General features: G+C 34.6%; 1 protein-coding gene across 1 annotated transcript in view; it reads right to left on the reverse strand.

Moving 5' to 3' along the window:
- Positions 1-203: 203 nt before the first annotated feature.
- Positions 204-17,116, reverse strand: part of tbc1d19 (TBC1 domain family, member 19) — a 30,158-nt gene continuing 13,245 nt past the window's right edge. The window contains exons 13-21 of the mRNA XM_048185253.1: positions 15,840-15,902; positions 13,584-13,668; positions 13,452-13,496; positions 13,233-13,265; positions 13,040-13,149; positions 12,836-12,927; positions 9,028-9,143; positions 8,688-8,758; positions 204-2,212 (exon numbers count right to left, since the gene is read on the reverse strand). Of these exons, the coding sequence (XP_048041210.1) occupies positions 2,138-2,212; positions 8,688-8,758; positions 9,028-9,143; positions 12,836-12,927; positions 13,040-13,149; positions 13,233-13,265; positions 13,452-13,496; positions 13,584-13,668; positions 15,840-15,902 (690 nt within the window). The 3' untranslated portion in view covers positions 204-2,137. The remainder of the gene's footprint in view (positions 2,213-8,687; positions 8,759-9,027; positions 9,144-12,835; positions 12,928-13,039; positions 13,150-13,232; positions 13,266-13,451; positions 13,497-13,583; positions 13,669-15,839; positions 15,903-17,116) is intronic.

Here is a 17,116-nt window from a genome sequence, read left to right on the forward strand (position 1 = left end):
TCTAAAAAACTGATTTCAATTATACAAAAAAGTACTTCACATAAAGTACATTTTGCACACGTGAAGTACATTTTCAAAATCCATCCAAAATTCTGAATTACTGAAATAAAGAAATATTTACTGAGGTTGAAACAAACTCTTGTCATGCAAATGTAGGGCAATGTAAAAAAAAATAACCAATAACAACATGAAATGATCATGTGTATAATGTACAGTTTTTATTGAATAATGAATTAACATTTTAAAATGTATTTTAGGCAATTTTTAACATGCAAATCTGCATAAAAAAGCTAAATGTATGTTACATTATTGCACATGCAGAGTTGTCTAAAGTGTCCCCTGTTCAGATGATACTGACAAAAGAACACAATTTATTTGATGTGTGACTTCAAAATTAACTGCATTTCCTTTCAAATAAATCAATAACATTTTTGGTGATGTCAGGAAGTGTAACAAGTTCTGGGCATATTATTAGTCACACAAAACAGCCATTATGCCAATATGAAAGGCAAAACACGCATCTCAATCAGTGCTTCTTCTGTCATCCAAATTACATTTATGTTCATAGTGTGATGAATTCTCATCCAAATTCAAGGACTAACAAGAGCAACTTAACCGGAGTAGATGGGATCTATTATAATTTCAAGACTTCCACTATGCCAAAGATCCTTAAGGCCTAATCTTTAAAACTTACACTACAACCGTTAACATCTAAAATATCCTACAAAATGAACCCCATTTTCATGGAAGACCATATTGATTTTTCATTCATGATATTTAGCTATGTGGCATGAAGCACAGCATCTTCATTTAATTCTGTCATCAGTAGATTAATCACTCTAGTAAAAAAAAACACACCAATATTATAATTAAGGTACTTAAAGTTACTTAAATATTATAATTAAGTACGTCTTTATTGCACAATGCACATTTCTTAATATTAAGCCTAAAATGTGTTTTAATATCACTTTTAGTAAGGATAGTATGATCGCTGTATAATATCAGTCTTAAAATGCAAGATATTTAAAGTGTACCTAAAGTATACTTGCAATAGTTCCATATTAGCGCAATCAAATATACTTCAGTGTATCTTTAGTTGGACCTCAGTGCTACTTCCGGAAAACTAAAGTGTATTAAGTACAAAATAAGTAGTTCCAATTTAGAAGACTTTATGTATATCAATTCAGTATACCAAAAGTACAATTGCAGGGTATTTATATTAAGTACATGAATTTGCAGTATACTTAGCATAACACAAATGTATTTCAAATACATTTTGGTATATTTATTTTCACTAGGGCAGTAGATTAAGAAAATTGATTTTTTGTAGTTTTAGTTTTAATTAACAATAACAACACTGGGAGTTACATAGTATTCTTTTAGGTTAGCAGTGATAATATGGCATCAACACATTCATAACATTCATAAATAAGAATATGTTCAAAAAGGAATGTTTAAGATAATAAAGACACTGCATATGGCTCATATACCATTATTCTGTCCCATGTGCCACTATTACAGATCAAACTATGCATTGAATGCAATGCAACCTAAAATGGGGCATTGGCAATTCATTATACTCCTGTAATCGAATGCATTTCTGTGGAAAAAGGATGAAAGTGGGATGGCCCTATAATTTATCCTTTTGGAATTCAGTGGATTGTGAGAGGTAGTTACATACCAGAATGGAGCAAGATGGTTAGACGGGAGGGTTCATAACTTAGAGGAATTGGTTATGTCAGGTGAAAAGGAAAGTCGCTTTATTGCCATATTGCTACTTAAAGGAACACTTCACCCAAAAATTAAAATTGTTATTTTGACATATCACCCTCATGTCATTCCAGACCTGTATGACTTTCTTCTGTGGAGCATAAAAGAAGATATTTTGAGAAATGTCAGTGTTTTTGTACACACAATGAAAGTCAATGGTAACCAAAATGGTTTGGTTACCAACATTCTTCAAAATATCTTACTTTGTGTTCCGCAGAAGGCAGAAAGTCTTACAAGTTTGGAATGACATGAGGGTGAGTAAATGATGATGAGTAAATTTTCATTTGTGGGTGAACTATCCATTAAGAGTGAACATGAAATCAAAATGGACTGGAACATCCAGCCACCAACACACACAAACGGGTCCTCAGACGGAAGTGGCGAAGAGGAAGATCTGCAGCAAGGGCATCACCTTCAGAGTTGAGAGGTCAGCAAGAACAGCCTGCAAGAAGAAAAGAATTGAAAATGGAAAAACAAAGACTCTTTCTGTAGATTTATGCTAGTTTTGCACCTGTCATTAGTTACATTTCACTCAGATTATAAGAGGTGGTTTAAACTAGTGCTGTCAAATTGATTAATTGCGATTAATCACATCTAACATAAAAGTTTGTAAATATATAATGTGTGTGTGTGTGTGTGTATGTTAGAGCTGTCAAAATTAATGCATTAAAACATGCGATTAATTTTTTTTCAGTGTAACACATTAAATATTTATGGCAATTAATGCAGCATTTGTTTTTCCCATCATCCTTTAGATAGCATTACATTATATGATCATATTCTTATTCATGCAAATGCTTTTTGCATGAATAACCCTTCAAGTGTGACAAGACACAAAAGAGTACTCAGTGGCCACATTGAGATCTCTTTCACCCTTGAATGAACAAAATCACACAAAATTATGCCAAAATGCCAATTTTGTCGAGTATCCTCATAAGCACAGTCTTAAATGAGTTAAATAAAGTCTTAAATGAACGTAAAGAGTTGCGAGGAAATAGAATGCGTGTCAGATCCATGTCATGTGCGTCAGGTCTTAAAGTGACAGCAGCCTAATAAACGTGCTGCTGAGATGTCTGTCATTAAGGATAAATTAAACAAAAGAAAAAAGAAAATCACTCACTGCTCTTGACTGATTAACTTTTATAGCTTAAAGGTGCTAAAGAGGATCTTTTCGTCGACTGAGAAACCAAAGACTGTTAGTGAGTTTTCGAAATGAGCGCATGCGTAAGAACAGCCCCCCTCCTTCACAGCTCATTTCGATGGAACGCCTCCCAAAACTCGTGCACGAGTATTGGAACACGAGTGTTTACCACCGGCATTCGCTGTGTCGTGTTAGTGGATTCATTATGTCGGACTCACCGCAGGTAACTCATAATCTGCAGTTGTTACTCCTGTCTCCTGACAAAAACGTTGCATGCGGTGCCTGTAGAGTGTGGAAAGTTACTGGAGCGCGCAGCCGCGCTCGTCTCTCACAAGGAACGTCATGGCAGTGATTGACAAGCCAGAGGGCCAATCGTTTACGCGATGATCGCGTAAACGATTGGCTGATGTTTTTAAGGCCCTACCCCATGCACAGATGATGTATATTAATATTATTCCTTTCAGTGCACCTAATAAATAGTCTTTTATCAGTTAGTAAAGACAGTTTCAAGTAATACTGCAAAAATGTATAAAACAAAACATCCTCTTTAGCACCTTTAAATAAGGATTAATCTGTATAATTTATGCAGTGGAAACTGAAGTGATTGATAACTTTATGTAATTTCTGTATATTTTCTACCTGTTATATAAAATATTTAAAATGTACTGTCTTTGTTGTTTCTTAAAACCATCTCGAGATTAAATTTTGAGAAAAAACTCGTTAAATTTCGAGAAAAAAGTCGAAATAAAATGTTGAGAATAAACTCATTAAATTACGAGAAAAAACTCGTTAAACTCGTTAAATTTCAAGATATAAAATGTTGAGAATAAACTTCTCATAATTTAACAAATTTGTTCTCGTAATTTAACTACTTTTTTCTCGTAATTTAATGACTTTATTCTCAACATTTTATCTTGACTTTTTTCTCAAAATTTAACAACATTTTTCTCATAATTTAACAAATTTGTTCTCATAATTTAACTACTTTTTTCTCAAAATTTAATGAGTTTTTTCTTGTAATTTAACAACTTTATTCTCAACATTTTTTCTCAACTTTTTTCTTGAAATTTAATGAGTTTATTCTCTACATTTTATCTCGACTTTTTCTCGAAATTTAACAAGTTTTTTCTTGTAATTTAACAACTTTAATCTCAAGATGGTTTTATTTTTTTTATTATTGCTTGGCCCTAATCCTCTTCCATAGTTTCTACACAAATTTGGAGATTATATGTAAAATTATTACCATATAAAATCATATTAAAAACTTTAATGTTACAACATTAAAGTTTTTAATACAGGAAAATGTCCCATCAGTCCTAGTTTTGGGCTTTCAACAACAGACGCCTTGTTTTGGGCACGGAAAGGAGCATATTTACTGGTTGATAAATATTAGTAGCATGGCACAAAGCTTCACATGCTCGTTGTTTCCTAAATTAGGACCCGAAATAGATAAATATTAAGTCTGCTCTTTAAAACAAAGAAAAGAAGCAATGTAGGAGAATGGTTAGTATGTGCAAACAGCAAGAAACTCTGTATATTCGTGCAGTGTGCGCACGTCAAAAAAATCAATTCCGATTTGAAGCTTTTGTCCCATAAACGCGCACATCAACCCAATCACTTTATTTAGTGGCCGTATAGTATAAAGGCTACGAAACAAAAGGTGTCCAAGTAAACGTAGCTACTGTAAATATTCATGAGAGAAGCATGAATTCAGATAGTCTGTCAATAAAAACAAGATACTAAAGGTGATGATACACGGGGCAACTTTTTGAGCAATTTTCCAAACAATGTTGCCAAGTGATGTTGCTTGGGCACTTTCCCATTGAGAATGGGCAACAAATTTCTATCTGGATACTTTAGATCGAAATTTGTTGCCCATTCTCAATGGGAAAGTACCCAATCAACATCGCTCGGCTACATTGCCCGGCAACATTGCTCAAAAAGTTGCCCCGTGTATCATCACCTTTAGTCAAACTACAAGAACGCATAGCCGCCAATCCTGTTTCACAAAATGGCATCTGGTGGCCTGCCCTGCACTGATGTGACTCAAGAGCTTGTAAGGTGCTAAGAGTGCATCTGTCTCAAAGGAGCCGTTTGGGGCGGGGGCCTTCAAGTTCTCAAGCTTCGGTCCTTATGGAATTGGAAGCAAATAAATTTAGAGGCCCCTATCAGGTTAACACGTCTCCTCTAATGTTTCATGACCAGGCTTGGGCTCTAAAAATACGACGTGTTATGATACTTTCTCCAGTAGGGGCCAGGTGGTACATAAGCAAGCAGATACTGTCCAGCAGCATCTTCACAGCGTCTTGGGGCCCAGGCCCGTGCGTCACTGCGGGTTACAGCTAGAATTAATGAAACCAGGTCAGATGTACTTTTACTACAGCTGTCAATCAAGCAGCTGCATGTGACTGCATCCGACAGCACAGCCCTCTTAATGGCCATGGGATGCTTCAATAAAAGTTGGACATGGAGAAATGTATTTTTTAACTAAATAATATGCATATTAAAATGTTAAACTAGACAGATATTAACTGTAAAAATATATAATTAAGACGCCTGATTTCGAATAAAGGAATATTTTGGATCCAGTATAAGTAATCTAAAATCAATGTAATTTGTTGCATAATATGCATAATTCTGTTTTCTTTTCTTTTTTTAGTAGTTAAGGGGCAGTCAAACTACACTTTTTGTTCCACTGACTTGCATTCATATGCATACGAATGCAGGAGACCAAAAAATGCAAGCTCATGCACAGATGTTTTTGAGGTACATTTTTACATTTTGGTTGTATTACTGTTTTTTATATGTTGAATTTATGTTTTTAAAAAAGACAGTGTGACAGTGGAGTGTGAAGTCATATCACGACTGTTGCACCATCCATAGATGTTTTGTGTGCTCAAAGTCTAGCATGATCCCAGCATTACAGTAAGTGAAGGGGCCAATTTTTCAGTGGATTTAAAAGCAGAAATGTAAAGTTTATATGGTACGGTGTTGCCTCCAGGCAACATGGTCTATTTTAGTTTGTTTTTAATAAAATAAGGCACCAATTGATTGATCAAGAATATCTCAGGACAGAATAACTCAAAATACTAATCAAACATGACCAACAGGGGTGCATTTTGTGTCCTGTTTCAGCACGTCACATGACATTTTCTCCATTGAAAAGTGCTTTTTTCACTTGTTTGTAACTATTTAATAACCCACAAAAAATATGAGTCACCTTCACTGGCAAGTAAAGAAGTATTTTTAAGAACTTTACATTATATATCATCAAATGTTTTAGAGAAAATAACAAAAATCTGTATGTTGCCTCAAGGCAACATTGTACCATAATGGAATCACATAAGGCCATACAGGCATAATAGGTTTGAATACAAATGTATCATATTTGTAAGGAAAAGAGTTAGAGTTATCTAAATATGTTGCCATTTTCACATGATTTTGTAATGCACTTATGAGAATAGTAATTCACATACTATATCTGCATATATTATGATCTGCACATTTTCTATAGCACTTCAAAAAGGTATAAAACACAGGTAACCAGTTGATGAGGGTGATGATGAGGGGTTATACTGTGATGAGGAAGATGAAATCATAGTGACAATCCGTCAGGGAGAGAGTGAGGGTGAGAGAGAAGATGGAGTTGAGGATGAAGATGGTTATGATAACTTAATATAATAACATAATAATATGATGGTTTGGTAATATTTGTGTTCCACTATGGTACAATGTTGCCTGAGGGCAACAGCTGGATATATAATGTTACTTTTTATTAAACATGAAACTTTTAATACATTAAAAACTAGATACATTTGTTTGTTTAAGTGTCTAGTTAAAGAAATTGATGTTTTCAATAAATATATTTATTTTTTCTACATGAAAATGCCAAATGTTAATTTTTTTCCATTGTGGTACAATGTTGCCATGAGGCAACAAACTTAAAAAAATTAAGTGTCCAATTTTAAAGGTGCCCAAGAATGCTTTTTCACAAGATGTAATATAAGCCTAAGGTGTCCCCTGAATGTGTCTGTGAAGTTTCAGCACAAAATACCCCATAGATTTTTTAAATAAAAATTTTTAACTGCCTATTTTGGGGCATCATTAACTATGCACTGATTTTTTCAGCGCGCCACCCCTTTAATTCGCGTGCTCCCTGCCACACGAGCTCTCGATTATATTACAGCACATTTACAAAGTTCACACAGCTAATATAACCCTCAAATGGATCTTTACAAGATGTTCGTCATGCATGCTGTATGCATGCTTCGAATTATGTGAGTAAAGTATTTATTTTGATGTTTATATTTGATTCTCTATGAGTTTGATAGTGCTCCGTGGCTAACGGCTAATGCTACACTGTTGGAGAGATTTATAAAGAATGAAGTTGTGTTTATGAATTATACAGACTGCAAGTGTTTAAAAATTAAAATAGCGACAACTCTTGTCTCTGTGAATTCAGTAAGAAACGATGGTAACTTTAACCACATTTAACAGTACATTAGCAACATGCTAACGAAACATTTAGATAGACAATTTACAAATATCACTAAAAATATCATGCTATCATGGATCATGTCAGTTATTATTGCTCCATCTGCCATTTTCGCTGTTGTTCTTGCTTACCTAGTCTGTTGATTCACCTGTGCAGATCCAGACGTTACTGGCTGCCCTTGTCTAATCCCTTTCATAATGTTGGGAACATGGGCTGGCATATGCAAATATTGGGGCGTATACACCGACTGTTACGTAACAGTTGGTGTTATGTTGAGATCCGCGTGTTTTCCGGAAGTCTTTTAAACAAATGAGACAGTAAGCACTCCTGATTGTTCATAGAGTACAGATGTAGTTTTCTCCTTCCATTACTGCTCACTGATTTCTCACTGCAGATATGAAGGCTGCTTAGCTTTTTCAATTTTTACACAGCCTTTCATTGTGTTCCTTATTGGATCTAAACCGTTTCTAAATGATGCTTAATTTTTCAATTAAAACTTGTGTATTTGAGCTGTAAATGTGTGGTCACATTAGCAATATTTGTCCATTGTCTATTGTTAATAGTGTAGTGATGTATCACTACACAGCTACACAGATGAATCACAGCTCACAAAGAAGCCACTTTCAAATCAAGCAGCTTTTGTTTGGTTCATGTGACTAACTGCAAAATCTGTGTAATATTTCATCCTCACGCAAAATTCACAATAGTGTGGGTTCCTACTGAAACAACTGGATTCTGCCCCACAAAACTTCAAAGAACAGTAAATGTAGCCAAACTTTAAAGTTAAGTCATCATTTAAACAGTTTTTCTAGGGTTTTGGGATTTATTGCATTTCATTTCAACGAAGGTGTAAAATTGATAATAACTTCACAGAAAATGTTAGCAAGTGTTTGTTTTTTTCCCTCACTAAATTCATGTTAACTGCGTGCCTCACTGTATAATAATAACATTATGCCACAAATGCTGTCAATTGAGCAAATGAGTTTTAAAATGTTACGCAGATAAGGACACAGGACATGCACATACACACACACACACAGTGTTGATAGTTAACTGTCATGCTAAAGTTCCCATCACATTTGACATCACAGACTAAACATTTTAAAGCTGGGTGTGGGGCACTTGGTCCACTTTTAAAAGTGGCTATCCCAGCAATTTTAAAACATGTGCCTTGGGTGGACTGGGTTACTAGTGTTGGCTGCGAGTGAAGACACTATTTCTGTATCCCTTAACACTCACACACACACAAACACACACAAACACACACTCGCAAGTAACAACCTCAGCTGATGCCAGTGATGTCACTTCCATTAGGTTTTCAGCTCGGAAGGCAAAGACTGCAGCAGCCAGGACTGAAAAAGAGGAACAGACAAACATTCATCTTCCAGGAAAATGGGTGTATGCCATGTGAATGACTGACCCTTTCTTATTTAAGAGTGCACTAACATAGAGGATTTACCTATTTATTTAATTGAATTAAAAACAGTTTAACACCTCCTAAGCACTGGGATTATCTATTTATTCATTTAATTACTAATATCAAACTCCGGAGAAATGAAGTGACAGTAAATGATATGTTTCATGTTCACAATAGCTGGCAAAAGGATATATATCGACCTACCTGCCACTAACTCTAAGGAACCATATCCTAGGATACGGTCCCATAACAACAAGAGCTGGTCAGTGGACAGGTATCCTGAGAAGGCTCGGACTATCCACTTAAAGGCAATACGCAACCTGAAAAAGATACACACACACACACAAAATGAGACACACCAAAACATACACAGTGTAGACCTAAACACTACAATTCTGTTATGTTCTTTCACAAATGTTAAGGTGTGAGACTTGTGTGTGCATAATTCATCCACTAGATGGAGCTGCACTGTTACAATATAATATAATATGACTTGATAACAGTTCATTTCAGCTGGAAACTTGAGTAACATAAGCTTTAAGTACAGTATGTATGTATAATAAATGAGGCCTTAAATAAACATTTACACATTATTATGTAAATAATACATTATAATTCAAATATAGACTAGATTTTAACACTGTCAGAAAAATGCAGTTTCTAAGATGTTCCAGGTGTTTTTAGCATGCTCTTATGCAGTTACTAAGGTGTTTTAAGTTTAGCATGTCGCTTTGCAGGGTTTCTGTGTGGATTTTATCACAATGCAATGTAGTCGCTAAGGTTTTTTACTTATGGTGGTCCCTAAATAAGGTTTCAGTCTATCTTTCATAGTAAACCTATGAGATTTCTTTTTGTTTTTACCCCTCTTATTATCTGGCTGGCAGAAATCGTCAGTCTTAGAAAGTTTTGCGCAGATGTTTAATAGTTAAGTTTGGAGGTTTACACCAATATCCTAGCCCTAAATATAAAAGATGGATTAAATGTTATTTTACTACCATATCTAATGATAGTGTATTTTTTAAGGATCTGGACTCGGAATCAAATTAGAATCAACAAATCGTCCAAAAAAACAAAAACAGAATTATATCCATCCCTTTTACCGCTGTGCCCGGGAGCAACATTACTATTAAATAAATAACACTTATCCAATAAATAAGAATAAAGACACATTTTCATATATATTTTTAGAGCTATCAAAATTAATGTTAATTTTGCAATTATTATTGTTTTTAAAAAATATTTAATGCAATTAACGCAGCATCCATTTCTTCCTGGCATTTTATGATCATGCTATCATTCATTCAAATGCTTTTAAACCATTCAAGCGCGATAAGACGCAAAAGAGAACGCAAATCTGTATTGAACTTACAGAAACACACAAAATTATGTCAAAATGCCCATTAATGTCAAGTATCCTCATAAGCACAGTCTTAAGAAAGTTAAGTAAAGTCTTAAACGACCATAATCAGGGTTCCCACTCTTTTTCAGCGATCATTTTCCAGGACATTTTCAGTTTTACTATGGCAGGAATAAAAGACAAGGATCACGCCCTAAAGTAATATATTGCTCTCTAAGTCTTTAAAAAGCGTACAGTTTATTGCCATGACTTAACTATAAAATCAGTTTTTAATATGAGCTCTTAATCATGCATTGGCTTGTTTCCGCCACAGAATTAAAAAAAAGAAGTTGCAATTATCTCGCTATTCTGACTTTTTTTCCTCGCAATTGCGAGTTTATATCACAATTGTGTAAGCTCAGAATTTTTTAGAATTTAGATAAAAAGTTGCAATTACCTTTTTTATTTTTTATTCAGCAGCAGACACTTCCATAGTTTATTGCCATGACTATAAAGTCAGTTTTTAATATGAGCTCTTAATTACATTAATAATACATTATGACAAATTGTTCTCATTACCAGTGTCCATATCATAGCAAAAAATATTGCAACTATTTTAATGTCTTAACTTTTTGAAAATAAAAATATTAGTCAAAGACAAAGTCGATGAACAACAAAGAAACCCATAACACATAACAGAATATGTGGCAGGTCTATTAGTTATTTCTGTCCCGTCCAATGCTGGTTTTCACCATGTCAATCAATATAATTTTGGATTCAATCCCGCATTTAAATAAATTAGTCATTCCCAAAACTTTGCAGTGTGTATACTTAGCAGCATGAAATTATTATCGTATCAAAATTATTAGTTAGTAAGCTACTGAATTAGGTAGCTGCTTACTAATTAACATTATACATTTGAGCAGTTAATAGCATAAGCTTACTGCTGCAAATGGCAACACAAGACTAAACATCATCATTGAAAATACTATGTCAAAACTCAGCATTCCTGAACATCGCACTTTCTGCAAACTAACGGTAATTGTTTTTGGCCAGTAATAAACTTTTTGTTCTCAACTAAAGAAAAACCTAAGAGCTTTTTAAAAAATCATTTTCAAGGAAAACAACAAGATTTTCTAGGACATTTTTCATTTTCTCTAATTTTCCATGTATTTTCCAGGACTGGAAAGTTTGTCATCAATTTTCCAGGTTTTCAAGGTTTTCCAGGACGAGTGGGAACCCTGATAAAGAGTTGTGAGAATATCGGATGTGTGTCATATCCATGTCATTTGTCTTAAAGTGACAGCAGCCTAATAAACCTGCTGCTGTCTGTATCATTAATGTTAATCAAAAAACAAAAGACAAAGAGAAAATCACACACTGCTCTTGACTGAATCAGTTTTGTAGCTTTAACAAGGATTAATCTATATATATATTTTGGCAGAGCAGGAAAAATTAGAACCAGCCTGATTGGGCTAGTAGAAAAAAATCCTGACATATTAAAGTCACAGCTAAATGTGACATTTATTATAATGGATTTATGTGAAGTTCACTTACATTTAAAGTTGTTATATTTTTTAAAGCCTATTAAATATTTAAAATGATGGCTCTCAATCATACTGTAATGTTGAATGGCTATAATTACTCATTTCATCCCCAGAAATTGAGGGAAAAGTCCATTTACATCAGTGGCTGTATTGGTATCGGTGATACTGGACTTCATTCATAGTACTTAGTAAAGAGATGCCATTAAGCAAACATTTAACATATACCTTTTTAAAGGATTAGTCCACTTTTAAATAAACTTTTCCTGATAATTTATTCACCCCCATGTCATCCAAGATGTCCATGTCTTTCTTTCTTCAGTCAAAAAGAAATTAAGGTTTTTGATTAAAACATTCCAGGATTTTTCTCCTTATAGTAGACTTCAATGGGCACCAAACAGTTGAAGGTCAAAATTAGTTTCAGTGCAGCTTCAAATTGTTCTACACGATCCCAGATGAGAAATAAGGGTCTTATCTAGTGAAACCATTGCTCATTTTCTGAAAAAAAAATTGAAAATTCTATAAGTTTTAACCTTAAATGCTCATCTTGAACTAGCTCTCTTCTTCTTCTCCTCTATTTGAATTCCAGCAGTGTAGACACTGCTAAGCGTAATACTGCCCTCCACAGGCCAAAGTTTGAACTAATTGTTATATACTATTGAACTAGCATATTGCATATAAAAATAAGTTTAATCGTGTAGAACAATTTGAAGCTGCACTGAAACTAATTATGACCTTTAACTGTTTGGTGCCCATTGAAGTCTACTATAAGGAGAAAAATCCTGGAATGTTTTCATCAAAAACTTTAATTTCTTTTCGACTGAAGAAAGAAAGACATGGACATCTTGGATGACATGGGGGTGAGTAAATTATTAGGAAAAGTTTATTTAAAAGTGGACTAATCCTTTAATGTTGTTTCTACATTTCAATGTGAAATTATACAATATAAAAATATAATTATAATTAACATTTTAATGTTAGGTACAATTAATTGCGATTTATTACAGAAAAATGTGGGATTTGTTTTTTTTTAATTGATTGACAGCACTAATATTTTCATATATTATACAAGATACACTGTAAAAAAAAAAAACTGATTCAATAAGTAGAGTAATCTGCATTGTGAACTCACGGTTGTGCTCCAATCTCTCGTAGATGGTAGAACAGTTGAGGAAGATGGGTCTGCAGTAACCTCTCAAACTGCAAGCACAGAGACACTATACCCTAAAAAACATACACACAGGTTTGCTGAGCTCAGAGACAACCATCATCCTGAGCAAACCGACACAAAGGCAATCAATCATGTTACGTCACACACGCACACAGAGATACTTACAGATGGATGTGAGGAGATGGAGTGTAATCTGAAGAAATAGCGAATATACATCTCCCTAAACACGCTGTACAGCTTAGATGGCTCATTATATAAGAAACACAGAGGGGCCACTGCAGCACAGGATACAGACAGACGCTTGTTTAGAAAATAGATTTTGCAATTTGAGGCTATGTGCTTTACTCGTCATACTCACCGTACATTGAGAAGCCATGAAATGGGATGACACCTATGGGACGGAGAGGTCATATTCTGTTATACTGATTACCATTATTACAAAATTGTTTCATAATACTGCTAAACTAATAAATCATTAGGTTTCATAGGAATTTCAGAGAATTCAACAAATGAACCAATACATGGTGCATGCTGTGACATGCTATTATGCAAATACTTGTAATAGCTGTTTTCTCACCATTTGGGGGGTAAACCACAGCACACTGCTCTGAGCCAGACTTGCCTGAGTAAAAGACAACTTTATAGACTGGATAGAAACAAAGAAAGATATCTGAACTTTGCAACAAAGATAAACATTCAAAGACATTACTTTGGATGTGAGATTTGGGTGGCGTCGCACTGTTGTAGTTGAAATGCTCAAGGACTGCAGTGTCTCTAGAAAAACACAGCAAGACCTGTGGAAAAAAAAACGGTTGATAAAAAATTGTCAACACAAACAGACACAGATTCCTATTGCAAAACACACTTTGTATCTTTGGTAAATTGCTTATTTAATTACATTTGAAGAGCCACTTTAGGGTTCCAGCCTGCTGAGGTCAAGCATGTTCTTTCTCTTTTATTATTTTTCCCATAATGGAAATATAATTCATTTTTAAAAAAAGCAATCCTTTAAAAAGCAGCAGACATATTTCATCTGCTTTCTATGATGCGGGTTTCTCAGTAACTTTGTTTTCCTAATTTGTTTAAAATGCATTTCGGAAGCTTTCTAATAGTAAGTGGCCAAATACAGTCCTAGCAACCTAAAAGCTCAATAACAGATGAAACCAAACAGGTTAAAGGGATAGTTCACCCAAAAATGAAATTTGTGTTATCATTTACTCGCCCTCAGGTTGCTCCAAACCTGTATAAATGTACACAAAGGAAGATATTTGGAAGAATGTTTGTAACCAAGCAGCTTTAGCCCCCCATTGAATATCATAGTAGGCAAAAAAAATACTATGGTAGTCAATGGGGGGCAAGATCTGCTTGGTTACAAACACTTTTCCAAATATCGTCCTTTATGTACAGCAGAACAAAGACATTTATACAGGTTTGGAACAACTTGAGGGTGAGTAAATGATGACAAAATTTTCATTTTTGGATGAACTATCCTTTTAATTTTTTATATTTAGAAATATTTTTTCGTTTGCCAATTCAGAACACCTTAACAACCAAGCAGAAACACCCTGGCAACCACCCACCCATTGTGGTATTGCATTGTGGTAGTTTTTTTATTTAATGTATTTTATTTATTGTAATTTATATTTAATAAAGAATAAATTATATTTATTATAATAAAGCAATGTCACATTAAAGTAAAGTTTAAGTGTTCTAAAATAAAAATATCCCAGATAACAAATTTTCAGTGAAGGATTTGTACTTCAATAAAATGAATGTAATAAAATAAAGCTTTTGGATTTGAATACTTCTACAGGATCTTTGAAATCCATTTCAATAGGAATCCATGGCAATTTCACATGAGGGTGAAAGATTTCCCCATGCAGATTTTGAAACGGGTTCAAGTTGGTCACATGAATTCGCTGTGTTGACCAACAGAAAGCTGGTTGGTTTGAAAGTGACTTCTGTGTGAACTGTGCTTCATACATCACTAAATTACCTTTCGTTACATTTCCTTAATGTGACAGCATCTTTAAAGTTTGAATATCACCACCAAGTGTCACTATTGGATTGAAGAGTAATTATAAACGCTTTCAACTTACTTTCCCAAAATTCAACTCTCTAACAAAAACATATTATGACCACCCAGTGTCTGAAATTCTTGAACGACCCACAGAGTTCACACTAAACCAATATTTACAAGCAGCCTGGCTTCTTTATCACCTCACACCTGCAACTCATATTACCGTTCCATAGTGACAACACAATGTGCTACCGTGAAGCCCAAAACCACTGGCCATTTCTTTTGTATATTTCAGCGAAAACTCAGGAAAGAAGCAAAGAGGCACACTGATGGTTGTCCAGAGGATTCCAGCTAATGAAACACAAGTGAACAGCAACTCTCAAATTGCTTGCTTTTCATACTGAATTGCTGACGCATTTCATAACCATTTATGAAACTAGGAGATCAAGAGTGTACTCTTCCCTAATGATATCGAAAAATGGCCTTATATGTAAGGCAGGGTATCTCAGCATGTTTTACTGTTTTATGGGAAAAAAAGGAACCCGCAAATTAAACTTGAGTATAATTTTGTGGTGAAAGTGAATATCAAGCAGTGGAAATTTAATAATACTCCTATAATAAGAAATGACTCATCAATTCCCAAAGAATAGAGAGGTCTATCTGTGAAACTACACAACACAATACTGTATCTGTCCAGATTAAGGTACATGAAGTGAAAGAGCATTGGTTTGCATGGGTAACTTTCTCACAATAGTTTAGTCTACAGCGATATATGTGTACAAAGACCCCTATCAATGTAATGTCTAAAATAACTTTGGAAACTGTTATACTTCTTTGATTATCAAAGCTTTTATTATTCACTGAGAAAAGTTTTTATTTGTAATCAAGTGATTGAAAGTTTACAGTGTGAATATGTTACACTGACAGTGAAATGCATTCACCCACCTGATATAAATAGTCCTCAAACACAAAGTAGTAATCGTCATTACTTGCAGTGAGCTTCACATCCTGAGAAGAAAAATCAGGCATTTTAATCAGAAACGGGTAAAATTGGATTCTTTTTAATATGTAATACCACTGCAAACAAAAAAAAATTATCCTCTTGCCATTACATATTTATCACTTAGGGCTGGGACACACCAAAACGACGGTTAGCCACCAGACAGTCGCTGAGCATCGTTCGGGCTAGATTTGTGGTGTGTTCAGCACGTCAGCTTTAGTCGGACCTCCATCGGCTTTAGTCGACTGAGCATGTTAAATTGATGTCAGTCCGTTGGGAAAACAGATCATTCTGATTGGATGTTCAGCTTTGTAAAGCAGTGACAAAGCAAGCAAATGACAATGACAAGAGGGCACACAAAGAAGGCGCTTACCTACATCTTCATCTTTTTGGAGCATTCCAATACGCAAATATTTTCATAATGACATGAGCTGTTTGTAGCCAAATTAAAGGTGCCCTAGAACTTTTTTTTAAAAGATGTAATATAAGTCTAAGGTGTCCCCTGAATGTGTCTGTGAAGTTTCAGCTCAAAATACCCCATAGATTTTTTTTAATTAATTTTTTTAACTGCCTATTTTGGGGCATAATTAGAAATGAGCCGATTCAGGGTGTGTGGCCCTTTAAAACTGGTGCTCCACGCCCCAAGAGCTCACGTTTGCCTTAAACAACATAAAAAAAGTTCAAACTGCTAATATAACCCTCAAAATGGATCTTTACAAAGTGTTCGTCATGCAGCATGTCTAATCGCGTAAGTACAGTGTTTATTTTGATGTTCACATTGATTCTGAATGAGTTTGAGGCTATGCTCCGTGGCTAACGGCTAATGCTACACTGTTGGAGAGATTTATAAAGAATGAAGTTGTGTTTATGCATTATACAGACTGCAAGTGTTTAAAAATGAAAATAGCGATGGCTCTTGTCTCCATGAATACGGTAAGAAACGATGGTAACTTTAACCACATTTAACAGTACATTAGCAACATGCTAACAAAACATTTAAAAAGACAATTTACAAATATCACTAAAAATATCATGTTATCATGGATCATGTCAGTTATTATTGCTCCATCTGCCATTTTTTGCTATTGTCCTTGCTTGCTTACCTAGTCTGTTGATTCAGCTCTGCACATCCAGACGTTCTGCCCTTGTCTAATGCCTTTCATAATGTTTGGAACATAGGCTGGCATATGCAAATATTGGGGACGTACACCCCGACTGTTAC

Source organism: Megalobrama amblycephala, linkage group LG3 (genome assembly GCF_018812025.1).
Source record: "Megalobrama amblycephala isolate DHTTF-2021 linkage group LG3, ASM1881202v1, whole genome shotgun sequence".
In the NCBI taxonomy this organism is placed as follows: Eukaryota; Metazoa; Chordata; class Actinopteri; order Cypriniformes; family Xenocyprididae; genus Megalobrama; species Megalobrama amblycephala.